General features: G+C 41.3%; 1 protein-coding gene across 4 annotated transcripts in view; it reads right to left on the reverse strand.

Annotated features, from left to right (window-relative positions):
- PATJ (PATJ crumbs cell polarity complex component) overlaps window positions 1-17,642 on the reverse strand; it is a 382,417-nt gene that overhangs the window by 84,412 nt on the left and 280,363 nt on the right. For all 4 annotated transcript variants that reach the window (XM_025288586.3, XM_025288590.3, XM_025288587.3 and 1 more), the window contains exon 32: window positions 1,887-1,961. In XM_025288586.3, coding sequence (XP_025144371.3) covers window positions 1,887-1,961 — 75 coding nt within the window. The remainder of the gene's footprint in view (window positions 1-1,886; window positions 1,962-17,642) is intronic.

Consider the following 17,642-nt stretch of genomic DNA (forward strand, 5'->3'; position numbering starts at 1 on the left):
CAAACTACTAAGTATTGAAAGATAAATATTGGATTTGTAGGCTGTAAAATTTGAGTATTTTAAAATTACATAAAAATATTTTAAAAGGTGAAAGATTGCATTTGCTGTTGAGTGTTACTATATTCTAACATCAGAGTTTGAATGGATTTTATAAGTCACCCAACCTAACTACACCAGGGGTTCTCAACCCTGTCTTTATAACAGAAACTGTTAGGGAGTTTAACATTTATGAATGCTAGAACTCCTATTCTAGACCAAAGAAATTGGCACTAGGGATGTGGAGCTCAGACAAATGTTTTCAGAGGTAGGGGTGGGGATGTTTGACTTTTTAAGTTGAGATTTATTTTTTAAAGTTAAACCATGGATTCTTAACCCAGGATAAATGAGCTTCTAAATGGTTTTCAGAGGGAATCCTGGGAACTACATAACCTCTGTGTTTGTAGCAAAGTATACCAGTGTTTTTCTGGGAAAAGAGTCTATACTTCATCAGGTCTTCATGATAGGGAAAAAAATCATGACTCAAAAGAAGATATGAATTGCTGAGTTTTCTATCACTAATTAGCTGCGTGACCACCAACAAGCCACTCAACCTCCTTCATGGCCTCATCTTTAAATCAGTGGTGATAACTCTTCACCTTGCATGGTTGTTGTGAAGGTTGAAAAGTACATAAGTAAACCTATCATTATTTCAAGAACAACTTAGGAGTTCAGTTAATAATAGCTATTACTGTTTTTATGTCCTTTGATAACATAGTAATAAATGATCAGCCAGTTTCTGATTGAAAACCTTCAGGGATGAAAAATTCCATTTCCACAAGGAATCTATTCCATTGTGGAACAGCTCAAATGGTGGGGAAGTTCTTTAAGGTGAGCTGACACAGCTTCACTGAAGATGTTGGCCACTGATCTCTGAGCCATTTCTCTTCTGCAGCCACAGAAAAGGGTTATCATCACTTTCCCAAAGGAGAATGTTTTAAATATTTAAGTGCTCATTTTTCAACAGGGAAAAGAAAGGCCAGAGGATGTATAGGATTCACCCAAGTTCTAAAATTCTATGGGTTATAAAATTTTAGAGATGCTTGATATGTGTCTTGAGACAGGTGGAAGTATAGAAAATACTACCACATTAATTGTATTTGCAAATACATTACCTAAGTTTAAAAGAAAAAATCTGGTTCTAATTTTTTTTTAATTCCTTACAGTTTTCAGTTGAACTAAATTTTTTTCAGTTGAATCTTATTTTTAAGGTTCTTTCTACACCTATTTGTTTTTATTTAGGTTTCTGGCATACAATTTTGGATACTTTACAAAGGCATTTTCTTTGGTAAGATTTGAAATATCATATATTTCCTGTAACCTCTAGTAATCTACAGTTCCTTAAACATAAAACTAGTTAATATATTAATAATGTAAACTTTAGCAGCACAAAAAAGTTCTACAATGACAAAAGTGCAAACGTTTGAAAGAAATTTATTTTTTTTTAAGAAGAAAAGCTATACATACAAGAAACATTTATTCTTACATTTGTATTTCTACAAAACTATAAATTCTTCCTCTTAAAATTTTTATTCATGACATTATGTAGGACATTGCGAGGCCCTCAGAATTTAGGTGTAAGTGTGTTTTCAGAGATGCCTCACTTTCAGATACTTCCTTAGGGTGTTGGTAGAGGGATACAACAGAGATATTTCCAAATATTCTCTAGGCACACCCTGCATAGAACAGGTGATATAGCTGCGGATTGTCATCAGGTTGGTAGACACATCATAGCTTCCTGCCAAGTAATAAAGGATCAGATTTCATTATAACCACCTCCTTTTCTTTTGGAGCCCATCATTATAATTCATATCATCCCAGTAGAGCAGCCTAAAGGGTCAGTTACGTACACTGTCAGCTGGACATTCCAGTGCCTTTTGCTGACCTGCCACCACACCTTGACCAACCACCTGGGAGATGTCTTCCTGAAACATAAAAGATAAAGCCAGTTACCAGCATTACAGGGATCAACTGCCCTCTCCAACTTCAGCAGTCAAGCACCATTTAATGGGGCTTCAAGTTACTACCAAAAATGACACACCAGGCTGAAAAGTTTTATTCAACCACCTGTAATAACTCTCAGAAAGGAATGCAGCTTGTCATTTCCGAATGCTTTTTTGGTCCTTTCAGATCTGTCAGCCTTTAAGCCTATCAGATATCTTCTTATGGTCATTTCAGCCAGAGGTTTTTCTTCTGCTGTCATGCCAGTAATCCCCATATCTATATTTATACTGAGTGTTAAATCCTTTCAAGTTTCTAGTCCTGATATTAGAATTTCTTTCCCCTTAAGATATCCGATTGAAGGCAAAAAAGCACACTCATTAAAGACACTGGGAGATAAAAGATATGTTCGTCAGAGCTCCGTGGAGAAATGTGGACTTCAGACCTGAGAGAGATGCCAAGTATCAAAACATACGTGAAAATGATGCCTAGTTAACAGTACAGTTAATTGAAATAAATGATAACAGCGATTAACTGAGTGCAATGCTTATCTCTGCTCCCACCATCATCCTTTTTTTACGGGCAATTTACAGGGGAAATTATTATATGATGGTTTACTCAAAGGCATGAACTCATGCATTTTGTTTGGTCGAGCAGGGAACATGGAGAGAGACTGATTTGGATAGGAGAAAGGATAGGTTTACTCTAACAACAACGTTTGTGTTCAGTTGGGTCTGACTCTTCGTGACCCCATGGGCTGTAGCCCGCCAGGCACCTCTGTTCATGGGATTTTCCAGGCAAGAATACAGGAGTGGGTTGCCATTTCCCCCTCCAGGGATCTTCCTGATCCAGGGATCGAATCTGTGTCTCTTACGTCTCCTGCACTGCAGGTACAATCTTGACCACTGCGCCACCCATGGGTTTACTCCAGCCCTTGGCAAATGTCTGAGAGGCATCCAGGGGAGAGGTCGAGCGCACAGTGGGCAGGTGGTTAAGCTATCTCAAGATGAGAAGAAAGGTGGGACTTGTAGAGTAGAGTGTTAGGAGTTTGTGACCCTAGCTCCTGAACTTAAAAGTTCTGAAATCCTGATCAGGTTACCTGACCTCTCTAAGCCTGAGTTTCTTCATATACAAAATGGGAAAAAATAAGAGTAGTTACACAGTACGGATGTTGAAAAGATTAAACGGAGCAATACATGAAAAGCACTTAGCATGGTACTTGGCAAATCGCAAGTGTTTAATAAAGATGCTAAAGATGATAGTGAATGAAACCAACCTATAATAAACCCACATTCCTAACTCTGTTTTAGGGTTGGTGAAAACAATTACCTGGACAGGACATTTTCTCCTTTGGGGAGTGCTGGCGTATTATCTGAAACTCCCACCCCAGTCCCCACTCTGGTTTTTTCTCTGGACATACTGACAAACTCTTTCTTCAACAGGGTCCCATCAGATTTGTAACTACACCATATATAATGATCAGATTATGCCCAGTCATTCATTATTACTAGATTAGATTATAATTTCATTTTGTCTCCTTAATTCCCTATTAGCTTCTAACCTGAGAGATTGAACCCCACCACATAATATTCTGAGACTACAGCCTAGGAGTCCTGGATGACTGTGAGTATCACTAGCTGCCTACCTGTAACTTATTTTTTAGGACCATAACTATCTCTCATTTAGATTTTCTCTTTTTCTCCCCATATGGCAGAAAGATCCTAGAACTCTTTTCCTCATTTCTGGCCTTTTTTCTTTTTTTAAACTTTACTCTTAAACAGATTATGTGACAAAATGAATTTTAAAATTACCTCATTCTTTAATTCTTCCTTGAGCCCCAGCATGGTGCCCCTTAACAGTATGACCGATTAATTTTATCACTATTTTTTAAAACGTTTAACTAGGGGATAATTGCTTTACAATATTGTGGTGGCTTCTGCCATACAACAGTGTGAATCAATCACAAGTATATGTATGTCCCCTCCTCTTGAGCCTCCCCCCTACCCTCTACCCCCATCCCACCTCTCTAGGTTGTTACAGAGCTCCAGGTTGAGCTCCCTGTGCCTATACAGCAGCTTCCCACTGACTATCTATTTTAAAAATGGTAGTGTATATATATAGGACTTCCCTGGTGGCTCAGACAATAAAGCATCTGCCAACAATGCAGGAGACCCAGGTTTGATCCCTGGGTTAGGAAGATCCTCTGGAGAAGGAAAGGAAAGGCATCCCACTCCAGTACTCTTGTCTGGAGAATCCCATGGATGGAGGAGCCTGGCAGGCTATAGTCCATGGGGTCCCAAAGAGTCGGACATATATATCCCACCCTCCCCTTCTCCCTTCAAACTGTGTCCAAAGCCTGTTCTCTATGTTTGCTTCTCTATTCCTGTCCTGCAAATAGGTTCATCCGTGCCATTTTTCTAGATTTCATATACATGAGTTAATATACTAATATAATTGATTTTGTCTTATTTTCTTCTTGAACATATGGCAGAATAGAACATGAGCTTGATAAAGGGCTAGTGTTGAATGAATCAAAGTTCAGGAACTTAAACCTTGAATACATCTGGGTATATTTCAGAGCCAGTCCTGAAAGAAGAACACACAGTGAAGGTGACCCTGTGGCCTCTGCTTTAAAGGATCACAGTCGAAAAAAGAGGAGAAAGACATTGGAAAGTCAATAAATGGTGCTCATGGAAATTTTCAGAAGAGGAGTTCTAAACTGTCTTATAAATGGAAACTATTGGTGTTATTCCTTCCAGTGTGAATCTAACACTGGAAGAGCAAATCTAACATTTTGGAAGAGCAAAAAGTGCCTCTACTGAAAACGCTATAGCAGTCTGCAATTCTATCTTTGCTTAAAGCCAGATTAACCAGCAATGTGACAAAGAAGCTGACTTCCCTGCTAAACACTTTAAAACCCAATTTGCATACGACATAGAGGTACTATACAGAGGTACTGAACTTCCCTAGTGGCTCAGATGGTAAAGAATCTGCCTGCAATGCAGGACACCTGGGTTCAGTCCCTCAGTTGGGAAAATCCCCTGAAGAAGGGCATGGCAACCCACTCCAGTATTCTTGCCTGGAGAATTCCATGGACAGAATAGGCTGGTGGGCTACACTCCATAGGGTTGCAAAGAGTCGGACACAATTGAATGACTAACACTTTCACCTTGGGAGCTTCCCTGGTGGCTCAAATGGTAAAGAATCTACCTGCAATGTAGGAGACCCGGGTTTGACCCTTGGGTCAGGAAGATACCCTGGAGAAGGGAATGGCTACCCACTCACCCACTCCAGCAGTCTTGCCTGGAAAATTCCAGGGACAGAGGAGCCTGGTAGGCTACAGTTCATGGAGTCACAGAGTCCGACACCACTGAACAACTAACACTTTCACTTTCATTTCTGGGCTTCCCAGGTGGCTCAGTGGTAGAGAATCTGCCTGCCAATGCAGGAGGTGTGTGTTCAACCCCTGGGTCAAGAAGGTCCCCGGGAATAGGAAATGGCAATTCACTCTAGTATTCTTGCCTGGAAAATTACATGGACCAAGGAGCCTGGAGGGCTACAGTCCATGGGGTTGCAGAGTCAGACACAACTAAGCAACTATGCATACCCACAGAGGTACTACTAATTTCTCAGAACTTGCCCTCATCATTTGCACTTTTAAATAAAAAGAAAGGGCACTGGACTAGCAGCCAAAAAAATTTGGGTTCAGATTGGTTCCACTACCTATTAGCAGGAGATTGAGGGCAAGAGGAGAAGAGGTCAACGCAGGATGAGACAGGTTGGATGGCATCCTTGACACAATGAACATGAGTTTGAGAAAACTCCAGGAGACAGTGAAGGGAAGCCTGATGTGCTGCAGTCCATAGGGTCGCAAAGAGTCAGACACAACTTAGTGAGTGAACAACAACAAAGCGCTTAGAAATCTTCATTTCTCCCAACAGTAAGAATGCAGTAACTGCTACCTAAATAAAGGGTTGCGATCAAGGTTGAATTCAGCATATGCTTGAGCATCTGCTCAGTGGTATGAGAAAAGACTAATGGGGTCTTGTACATATGACATGTGCCTGCCAAGTCGCTTCAGTCGTGTCTGACTCTGTGCGACCCCATGGGCTGTAGCCTACCAGGCTTCCCCGTCCATGGGATTCTCCAGGCAAGAACACTGGAGTGGGTACATATGACATGTATACATCTGGTGAAACAAATACTAGAGAACTAATGATGGAAACACTGAATTACAACTGAATGATATGTGTGTGAAGGTATGTGGCAGGTAGCAAGTACCAGAGAGGTATTGGTTTCCTTCCCTTTCTCTTGTCTTCTCCTCAAAAGTGTGGAAGGATGAAAGCAGAGCTCTGAAAAGCATCTGGTCCACCACAATGTCCCATTTCTTATACTGATTACCCTTAAACCTCTGGTCCAAGGTATGGAGCCAGCACATGATGGGGATAAAAGAACCACCAGAACCTAAGGAGCACAGTTGCCAGTTACCAAGTCAGGTGGGCTACATGTACGTTGAGACGTCAATGTACAAACAGACCTGTGTGTTCGGTACTTTCATCATCCTCATTTCATAGCTGAAGTACTGAGAATCTGAAGTATACACTAAGTCAGAACTGATCATCTTGCTCCAGAGTCCCTGCCTTAACCAAGGGGTAAACCACAGGGGCAGGGAAAGGGCTCACCTCCTCCCAACAACTCATACAAGATTCCCAGGAGTCAGCCTCAACACAGAGGTTCTATTTTAGAGTTAAGTCAGAACAAGCCATGCCTGCTTATTGTGAGCCTGGGTACAAAAAACAAAACTCATGGCATTAGCCACTACACTGACCTCAGGTGAGTCACTTTCCTTCATGTTTACATATGAATTTAGAACTTATTAATTTCCCTGGAGAAGGAAATGGCAACCCACTCCAGTATTCTTGCCTGGAGAATCCCATGGACAGAGGAGCCTGGCGGGCTACAGTCCACGGGGTCACAAGAGTCAGACACGACGTAGCGACTAAACAAACACCACCACCACTAATTTCCCAACTACAGCACCAAGGGAGATCTTAGCACCTTCAAAGATGAGGTTCTGGGACATTCTACGGTGTTGACTTTGCACAGGGGACCTCTAAGTAAGAAAACTGAGGAAGGAAAGCAGAAAGATCTTCATGAAACAAACTGATATGACACATTCAGTGACACATTCAGCACAGCCAATGAGTTCCTAAAACAAAATGCTTGGTGGGCCAGGTAAATCACTCTGATCTAGAGCAGGAGCTTCAGAGGGGTGGACATAGAAAGCAACACTGGGAACATCCTAAATGATAGAGAATAATGGGACTGATGTTCAGCTTACAGTCACCAAAACGGGTTGACTTCTGTCCCCAAGATGGCTACTCAACAGGCCTGTCTGTCTGGCCACATGACTGGTCCAAGTGTGGACACTCAAACCATACAAGAACAAAAGTGAACCCAAAGGCAGAGAGTCAGCCCCTTTCTAGCAGAGAGGCTTAGGTGCTGGGAATAGCTGTGCTCCCACAGTGCTGAGGAAGCAGGTCTGAAGCTGAGAAGAGTCAGACAAATGTGCAGAATCACCTCTGTCAGCACCAGGCCTCTGCTTCCAACCATCCCTGCCTTCAGTTATGCAAAAACAACCTGTAGCCAATAGGTACCTAAATGAAGATGAAGTGAACTGAGCATAAGACAACAGACTAAAGACACAAGTTTTGCCTAGATCAGTCCCACCCTAATTCCTACTCACTCATCTAATCACCTGATCAAGTGAAATCACATTAGCAAAAGGTCCCACAGCATCTTAATTCCCCCTTCAATAGCACTCACCAACACCAAGTTGTTTAAAGTCAGATTCAGATCCTGCCTGATTGCAAAGAGTCAGACATGACTGAGAAACTTCACTTCACTTTCAGATCCTGCCTGTGATACTTATTAGTTGTGTGTCTCTGAGCCTCAGTTTCCTGATCTATAAACTGGGGATAGTAATAGGATTCACCTAATATGAAACACGAAGTCACGCACTTAGAATGATGCCTTTTAGAGCACATAGTAAATGCAGTGACAGCATTAGCTGCCATCATTCTCAGAAATTCTGAAAGTTCTGAAGGGAAGACCTATGTGTCCTGCTCACTGGGATATGCCCTGTGGCTCTCACAGTGCTGGGGATATAACAGGACTTCAATACAAACTTGCTTATTGACTGCTTTCTTTGAAAAATAAGATAATCAACATAAGTTTTAGGTTATAGGATCTTAAAATTATGTTCGCTAATAAGGCTTCCCCAGAGGTGGCTCCGGAGAAGGCGATGGCACCCCACTCCAGTACTCTTGCCTGGAAAATTCCATGGACATGGAGCCTGGTGGGCTGCAGTCCATGGGGTCGCTAAGAGTCGGACACAACTGAGCAACTTCACTTTCACTTTTCACTTTCATGCATTGGAGAAGGAAATGGCAACTCACTCCAGTGTTCTTGCCTGGACAATCCCAGGAATGGGGGAGCCTGGTGGGCTGCCGTCTGTGGGGTTGCACAGAGTTGGACACGACTGAAGCGACTTAGCAAGCAAGCAAGAGGTGGCTCAGTAGGTAAAGAATCTGCCTGCAATGCAGGAGACACAGGCTCAATCCCTAGGTTGGGAAGATAACTTGGAGGAGGAAATGACAACCCACTCCAGTATTCTTGCCTGGAGAATCCCAAGGACAAGAGGAGCTTGGCTGGCCATAGTCTATAGCACTGCAAAGACTCAGACACGACTGATGTAACTGAGCATGCACGCACAGAGAAATGAAAACTTGACAAGAAACACCACTACACTTCTGAGAAGCTCTGGGATTCAGATGATGGAGCAGCAGTCACAGGAAAGAAAGTATGAGTTCAGGGCTCTGTGCTGTCACAACTGAGAGCTTCTCTGGGCCCCTTATGCTTGCTAAATAATTATGATTATAAGATTACTTTCTCAGGACTTTCCTGGTGGTCCAGAGACTAAGACTTTGCCTTCCAATGCAAGGGGTACAGGTTCGATCCCTGGTCAGGGAGCTAAGATTCTATAAGCATGTGTTCATGCTAAGTCACTTCAGTCGTGTCCAACTCTGTGCAACCCTGTGGACTGTAGCCCTTCAGGCTCCCACATGCCTCGAGGCCAAAAAAACAAACAAATAAAAAAAGATCAAACAGAAGCAGTATTGTAACAAGTTCAATACTTTTAAAATGGTCCACATCAAAGAAAAAATCTTTAAAAAAATAAAAAAGATTACTTTCTCAATTTAGAAATATCTGGTAAGCAATAGCTTCCTTTCTGGCAAGATGAAATTTGAAGTTGAGTAACAAGTCTCCACAGCAGGCCATTAAATCGGATGGGAGTGAAAGAAAGCTAGCAGATGTCCAAGACGTGAATCTGTGTTAAAAATGTGTATCTATATCTCTACTGTCTTTGAGTTTGTGAGGTTACTTCACCTCTCTGTATTATCTTCATTACAATGCAGAGGGGAAGAGAATGGAATGAAAAGACCAAAGGTTTTCTCTTGTGACTTTCGCGCAAGAAGTAGACTTGACTGCAGATATAGTCTTTTTATTACTAGGACAGGGAAATGTATCATGTAGGCAAATCTCAAGTGATTTTCAGAAATACAAGACATAAAGTACGATGAGCTGTGAAAATGCCACACACGTGAATGCATTTGAGCGCTGCCATTGGTAATTTGCATACTGTCACAAAAGAGAGGCTCATGCTGACTCACAGAAATTCTCCTATAGGAAACGCTACACTCCTGCTATAGATGCTGTTTTCATCCTGGATCTGAAACGGAAAACAGTGTTCACACAGTGGCTTCAGCTTCCAGAGCCGAACTAGAAATCCTGAAGTTCTTGATGGAGAGCAAAGGGGATAAAAATGGATTTTCAGCAAATAGTTTAAGATCTTGCTTTAAAAATGAGCACGGTATTACACCTGAGAATTCCAGCCTGGATACAGAAGACTTAAGAAGAAGCCTATAATCATCAGAAACACATTTTAAACTATTTTTTTTCCAATCTTAGATGCCAGCACTTCAAAAGCACTTAGGAATAATTTTTAATCAAGCGCAGCAGTCAAAATTGATGAACTGAACCTGATACAGGGGTATATTATTTCTTTAAAATTCCACACTGAACTCCTTACCTTCTCCCATAAGTCTGTTTCTTTATTTTGCTTTTCCTTTTTTTTTTTAATTAGTGACAACATCAACCTCCCAGTTAGCCAGGTTTAAAACCGCAGCCAGCTTTTACTAGTCTCTGTCTTTGTCTGCTTCCATTGAATCATTTGCAAAGTATTCCTGATTTCAAGGACACGATAATGAAGCAAAGTAGATTTTCTTAGATTTTGGGATTTCACAGACCAGAAATTTTTCAAAAGAATTTTGGGGTTACAGAGTTACCTTCTGTGGGGGGCAAGTAATTGAGAGCATAGAAATATTAGGTTGGAGCATATGAATTTGCTATTTTATGAGTCAAGAAATGGTGAAATATCAGTGACTTCAGAGGGTTCAACTTAGTCAGGTCCTTTCCCCACAACTGCTACCAGATATTACCACCATAATGTCCTGTAGGAAGAGCCACTTTTACACTAAAAAGTTAGCTAGAACACAGTTTTAAAGGACTGTCCTTTAAATCAAATACATTTAGCTTTATGAAGAACTCTCCATGTGGTTATTACTTTTCATATTACCCACTGACCAGTAAACACTGTCACAGATCCATGTGGGTCTAATTAAAAAATCTTTAGTATTATCTGGATAAAGAAGAAAGCTTGGACTTTGGAGTCGACTGTGGTCAGATCCTAGAGTTCTAGTTAGATTACATGCTCTATGACAAATAAGACTTCTCTAAACTTCAGCTTCTTCATGGGTTGATACCAGACACCTCTTAGAGAGGCAGTGTAGCACGAGTCAGGCTCATGAGTCAAACACATACTGCTTTGAATCCTTACTGTGGCACTTTCTGCCCCTAAACCTTTGAGCAAATGACTCAGCATCTCGGATACTCAGGTCCCTGGTCTGCAAAATGGAAGTAATGATGCTTTATTGTGGGGAGGATGGAGATAATACACTGTGTTCATTCCTAACAAATGATAAGTGCTCAGCAAAAATGGGTCATATTATTATTACTACTACTGCTTTTGTTGGGATAAATGAGATAATCTTTTCAAGTGTCTATTACAGGGAGAGGTACTAATAAATAGTTATTAAATAACAGTTTTCTGTCTTACAAAGAGACTTAAAACTCAGTAGACAAGACAGAACAAATCATCTTTCCCTGCAAACCTGCTTCTCCTCCTCTTCTTTTTTCACCTTATTTATATGGCCACTCTGCACAGCATGCAGGATCTTAGTTCCGGGACCAGGGATGCCATAACAATGAAAGTGCCGAATCCTAACCCACTGGGCCACCAGGGAATTCCCTTCCTCTTCTCTTTCTTTTCTCAGTGAATGGCATCAACCACCCAGCCAGTTGGCTACCCATGCTGTAATATGAGAGTCCTTGCATCACTCCTCTTCCTCAATTTTGACATTCACACGCTCATTGAGTCCTATCAATTCTAACTCCTGTATTTACTGAAAATCACCACTCACTAACAGATCCCCTAGTTTAGGTCACTATCAACTTTCATCTCATTTTACTCTAACAGCTTTTTAACTCTTTGTCTTCAGTTTTGACCTTTTCTATCAGATTCTTCACACATAAGCTCAAAATGACCTTATCAATAGGCTAATCTCATCATTATAATCTCCCTTTAAAAAACATCTCAAAGGTATCAAGCCCTTTCTCCTAGTCCACAAGGCTCTCCACCAACAGCTCCTGCCTATTTCTCAGCTTTCAATTTCTGCCAGGCCCACACGCCTGACCACGGCTCGTAGACCTGGGATGCAGCCTCAGGTACTCACAGGTGATGGGGATGATGTAGGTACTCAGGTACTTACAGGTGATGGGAAGCAGGCTAGGGTTAGAGAATGGTGGAAAGGTAGGGACTGAAATAAACTCAAAGTGAATAATTGATGGGCAGCTTGGAATGCTGGTCCATTTTCAGTAGAAAACAGAAACAAGGATCTTTAATGTAAATATATCCTGACAAGCAGCTTGACCCCTTTGCATTAGACCTAAGGTGGTGAACTCCTGGATGAACAATATCTTATCTTTACATTCCTAGAGTTTGACATATCACAGATTCTCAGGAAATGTGTATGAAAAATGTGGGTTCTAGCACACCTAGATTTTATATAGACAAAACCTGGTGTTAACAATAGCTACATTTACTGAGCCTTTCTGCATGCCAAGCATTATTAAGGGTTTCACATACAAAGTCACACTTGATCTTCATAGGACAAAATGACTAGCCTCCTCCCCCCACACCCCCATTTTTCAATGAAGAAATGAAGACAGAATAAGTCACTTTCTAGGTCAGAGCTAGTGAAGGCTGGTGGGGAAGTTCATGTTTGTTCAGATATCAGAGCCCATGATTTATATTTGACCATCTTTTTAATCTGCAAAAGAAAGTACTATCAGGCCATTTGGGGATATGGGTATTATTTATAACACTCAACACTGATTTTTCAATAAGCATGTTTGAAAATTTTATACAGATCAAGTGCATCAAGGTAAAGAATAAAAAGTGTTCCTAAGATGCTGCTATTCTGGCTGGTGGGGACTTGAAATGGTAAAATGTACTGTCAGCTGAGTGTGAATTTCCATGTCACAGCCCATTTAGGTTAATGATAGTTAATTCAGAAACAATTCATACTTCCCCAGGCATCTTGCTACCCTATAAATTCTAAAATTGCCACAGAGAAACTATAGTTTGAATGCACTTTGAGTTGATTGCAATACTCCTGTCAATCGTCTATTCTTGTTCTAAGGATCAGAAATTACATTTCATAATGAAAGACAATAGTAAAGACAAACACTGCAGACAGCTTGAAAAAAATCTAGACATTTTGAAAAATTCTGAAACATCTAAGTGTTCTTGATGCTGCTGGACATGAACCAGGTCTGTAAGGACAGGGATCACTTGACACGCAGATTGCAGTGTTGCTAAGCACTGTCATAAAACGCGGCAGGAATGCCAGGCACATCTGCTGGGGGCATTTCCTAGCAGGGTTATCATGGGCTGCTGGCCAAGCCCTGGGATGATGCTTGTTCTCAAGACCCAGATGGTGTAACAATTGCCATTTTAATAGCTTTAAACCTGCATTCAGAGGAAAGCTTTAAAGCACACGTACAGCAGTAGGTTTGCATACTGGGAGCAAGAAAGGCAGATTCTTTGACTGGCAACTCTGTGGAATATACCTGGTAAACACATATATTACCTTGCTGTTTATTTTATTAGAATTTTTGCAAAGACAGAATATGAGACTCTATCCTGTCGCTGCCATCTCTCCCAGACTGCCACTGCCTTTGCTGCAGTAAACTCCCAGCCAGCCCATCAGCAACCATGCTGGCCGCTGTCCAATCTGATCACTCACTAGAGTTTAGAGTCACCTCCAAAGCCCCCCATGGCTTCCCACTGCCGTAAGCGGAGAGACCATCTCATCAGAGTGGCCTGGTTCTTGTCATCCGCTCCAGTTTAGTTCCCACCTCACCAGTTCTGGCAACCGTGAATGTTGAGAATGTCAGTTTTCCAGACCCACTGTGGCTCTAAGGTTGCCTAGCTCCCTCCTTTGTTTCTTCTTTCTCCCACTGTCAGGGAGCACCAGCTTCTCCTTCAGATCTCAGTTCAGTTTTCCCTGGGAGAGACCTCCCCAGGAAGGTCAAATCCCCCTATAATATGCTCTCTTAGCACTAAACACCTCTTGTTCTTGGCTTTGATCAATGTTTAGATTTCAATCTACTTGTAACATTACATGATGTCACTGTCCTAAGAAGACTGTAAGCATCACAAGAAGAGAGACTGCTTCTGTTTACCTTCAGTAGTATCTTCCCAGGAACCAGCACAGAGTGCAGCAATGGGCCAAACACAAGAATGTACGAAAATAAACTCAGGCTTTAATTCTGATGGACAAAGAAGTCAAGCTCCTTCTGTTAGGGTGCAGATTATTAAACACTTGCAAAAAGTTCCAAAAGGTGGCGAGATTATACATGAAAAGCTTCTTGCATGGGATCATATTACAGTTATTTAACAGAATCACAGAATTTCCAGTCTAGAGCTTGCTTAGAATAATATTTCTGATTTGAGGGACTTCTCTGGTGGTCCAGTGGCTAAAACTCCAAGCTCCCAATGCAGGTGGCCTGGGTTCAGTCTGGTCAGGGAACTAGATCCCACATGCCACAATTAAGAGTTTGCATGTTGCAGTGAAGATCCCACATGCCACAATTAAATACACCCTAAATGCCACAACAAAAAGCAAAGATCCTGCGTGCTGCAACTAAGACCTGGAACAGCCCAATAAATATATATTTTTTAAAATTTCTGATTTGATTTTAGTTTGTGGAATGTCTATCTTCTGTCTTCCCCTTTTCTTCTTCCTCCTGTAATTTTAAAAACATCTTTATTGAGACATAATTAACGTATCATAGAATTTATCCATCTACAGTGTACAATACAATGGTTTTACCATTCAGAATCGTACAAGTGTCATCAAAATAGAAGTTTAGAGCATTTCATAATCTCTGAAAGAATCCCTGTACCCATTAGGATCACTACCCATCCTTCAGACATAGGCAACCACTAATTTACTTTCTGTCTCTATTGATTCTTATTATTGTAGCATTATGTATCAGTACCTCTTTATCTTTCACTGTTAAATAAGGGCATCCGTTGTGTGAGTATAGCAGGCCTTCCCAGGTGGAACTAGTGGTAAAGACCCTGCCTGCCAATGCAGGAGACGTAAGAGTCTGTGTTTGATACCTGGGTCGGGAAGATCCCCTGGAGGAGGGTATGACAACCCACTCCAGTATTCTTGCCTGGAGAAATCCCATGGACAGAGGAACCTGGTGGGCTACAGTCCACAGGGTTGCAAAGAGTTGGACATGACTGCAGTGACTTAGCATGCACGCTTGCAGCCTGCGGACATTTGGGTTGTGTCTATTTTGAGGCTACTATTAATAAGACTACTGTAAACATTTGTGTCCAAGTTTTTTTGTGTTATATAGTTTCATTTCTCTTAGGTACATACTTAGGGGTAAAACTGCTGGGTCACATGGTAATTCTGTTTAATATTTTGAGGAACTGCAAACCATTTTCCAAACTGGCTGTGTCATTTTACATTTCTACAAGCAATACAGGAGAGTTCCAACTTCTCCAAATCCTTGTCAGCACTTTATTATCTGTGTATTTATTTACTGTCTCCTAGCAGGTATGAAGTGGTATCTCATAGTGGTTTTTGATGTGCATTTCTCTAATGGTTAATGAGGTTGACCATCTTTTTATGTGCTTATTGGCCATTTGTATGGGAAATTGTCTATTTAGATCCTACCTATCTTTCAATTGAGTTGTCTTTTTATTATTTTGTCGTAAGGAAGTAACTTTGAAATCATTTTACTGGCTATTAGTCTCTGTAACAACGTGCAGAAGGAGACAGACAAGAACAAAAAAAAATGTAAATTAGTTTTATATCAAGGAAGAAAACTATAGAATGAGACAAGATTAGAGATCCAAAGAATGTGCTAACCATTAGACAATTGCACTCATCTCCCATGCTAGTAAGGTTATATTTAAAATCTTGCATGCTAGGCTTCAACATCATGTGAACCAAGAACTTCTAGATGTCCAAGCTGGGTTTAGAAAAGGAAGAGAAACTAGAGATCAAATTGCCAACATTTGCTGGATTATAGAGAAAGCAAGGGAATTCCAGAAAAACATTTATCTCTGTTTCATCAACTACACTAAAGCTTTTGACTGTGTGGATGATGATAAACTGTGAAAAGCTCTTGGAGGGACAGCAATACCAGACCATCTTCCCTGTCTCCTGAGAAACCTGTATGACGGTCAAGAAGCAACAGTTAGAACCCTGTATGGAACAACTGACTGGTTCAAGATCAAGAAAGGAGTATGACAGGGCTGTCCGCTGTCACCCTGTTTGTTTAACCTATACTCTAAGCACATCATGAGAAACTCAGGGATGGCTGAGTTACAAGCTGGAATTAGGATAGGTGGGAGAAACATCAACAACCTCAGATATGCAGATGATACCACTCTAATGGCAGAAAGTGAAGAGGAACTAAATAGCCTCTTGATGAGGGTGAAGGAGGAGAGTGAAAGAGCCAGCTTAAGACTATATATTAAAAAAACAAAACTGCTGCTGCTGCTGCTGCTGCTGCTAAGTCACTTCAGTCGTGTCCAACTCTGTGCAACCCCATAGACGGCAGCCCACCAGGCTCCCCTGTCCACGGGATTCTCCAGGCAAGAACACTGGAGTGGGTTGCCATTTCCTTCTCCAATGCACGAAAGTGAAAAGTGAAAGTGAAGTCACTCAGTTGTGTCCTACTCTTAGCGACCCCATGGACTGCAGCCTACCAGGCTCCTCCGTCCATAGGATGTGCCAGGCAAGAGTACTAGAGTGGGGTGCCATTGCCTTCTCAAAAAAAAAAAAAAAAACTAAACTAAACTAAACTAAATCATGGCATCCAGCCCCATTACTGCATGGCAAATAGAAGGGGAAAAGGTGGAAGTAGTGACAGATTTTCTCTTCTTGGGCTCCAAAATCACTGCAGACAGTGACTTCAGCCATGAAATCAGAAGATGATTGCAGGAAAGCTATGACAAATCTAGACAATGTGTTGAAAAACAGAGACATTACTTTGCCAACAAAGGTATGTATGGTCAAGGCTATGGTTTTCCCAGTGGTCACGTACAGTTGTGAGAGCTCGACCATAAAAAAGGTAGAATACCAAAGAATAGATGCCTTGGAACTGTGGTGCTGGAGAAGGCTCCTGAAAGTCCCTTGGGCAGCAAGGAGATCAAACCAGGCAATCTTAAGGGAGATCAACCCTGAATATCCACTGGAAGGACTGATGCTGAAGCTGAAGCTCCAGTCTTTTGGTCATCTGATGTGAACAGATGACTCATTGGAAAAGTCAATTAATATTTATTGCTTGAAAATAGATCACACAGTGATATATCTGATGTTCCAAGGAAGGTTATGAGAACTATAAAGTGACAAGAAGATGGGGTTTAGAGGCAAAGAGAACTGAGTTTGAGTCCCAACCATATTATTCCAGCTGTGAGACCTGAGGAAAAAAACTTGCCATCTCTTAACCTCAGTATCTTTTCCACAGAGTAGGGCTAATAACAGGTGCATCATTGGGTTAAATAAAATAACCAGTAAGAAAATGCCTGGCACAGGTTAGCTTCTTGAAAAGTCTTAGTTTCCTTTATTTTATGCAACATTGGTTTGGAAGTCTATATAACTTCATCTACCAACGTGAAAGGTAATTTTCAGAATCTACCTATTTCTATGCCAAAATTTTCTTTGTTGGAGTTCAAGATCGAGACCAAAAGGAAGTGAAAATAACAAAGTTCAGATCTCAGTGTAACTCTCTTGCTGCCCCTTGACTTGGTTTTGTTCCGTTTGAGTCTCGCTGAGAGGTGGTCCTGCATAGTGGTTTGGAGTGCAGGCTCCAGCCTCAGAGCACACAGGCCTGGATCCTAGCTTCACTGGGTGATTCTTTAGGCAACTTACTTAATTAACACTGCAGCACCT

This window comes from Bubalus bubalis, chromosome 6 (assembly GCF_019923935.1).
Source record: "Bubalus bubalis isolate 160015118507 breed Murrah chromosome 6, NDDB_SH_1, whole genome shotgun sequence".
Classification (NCBI taxonomy): domain Eukaryota; kingdom Metazoa; phylum Chordata; class Mammalia; order Artiodactyla; family Bovidae; genus Bubalus; species Bubalus bubalis.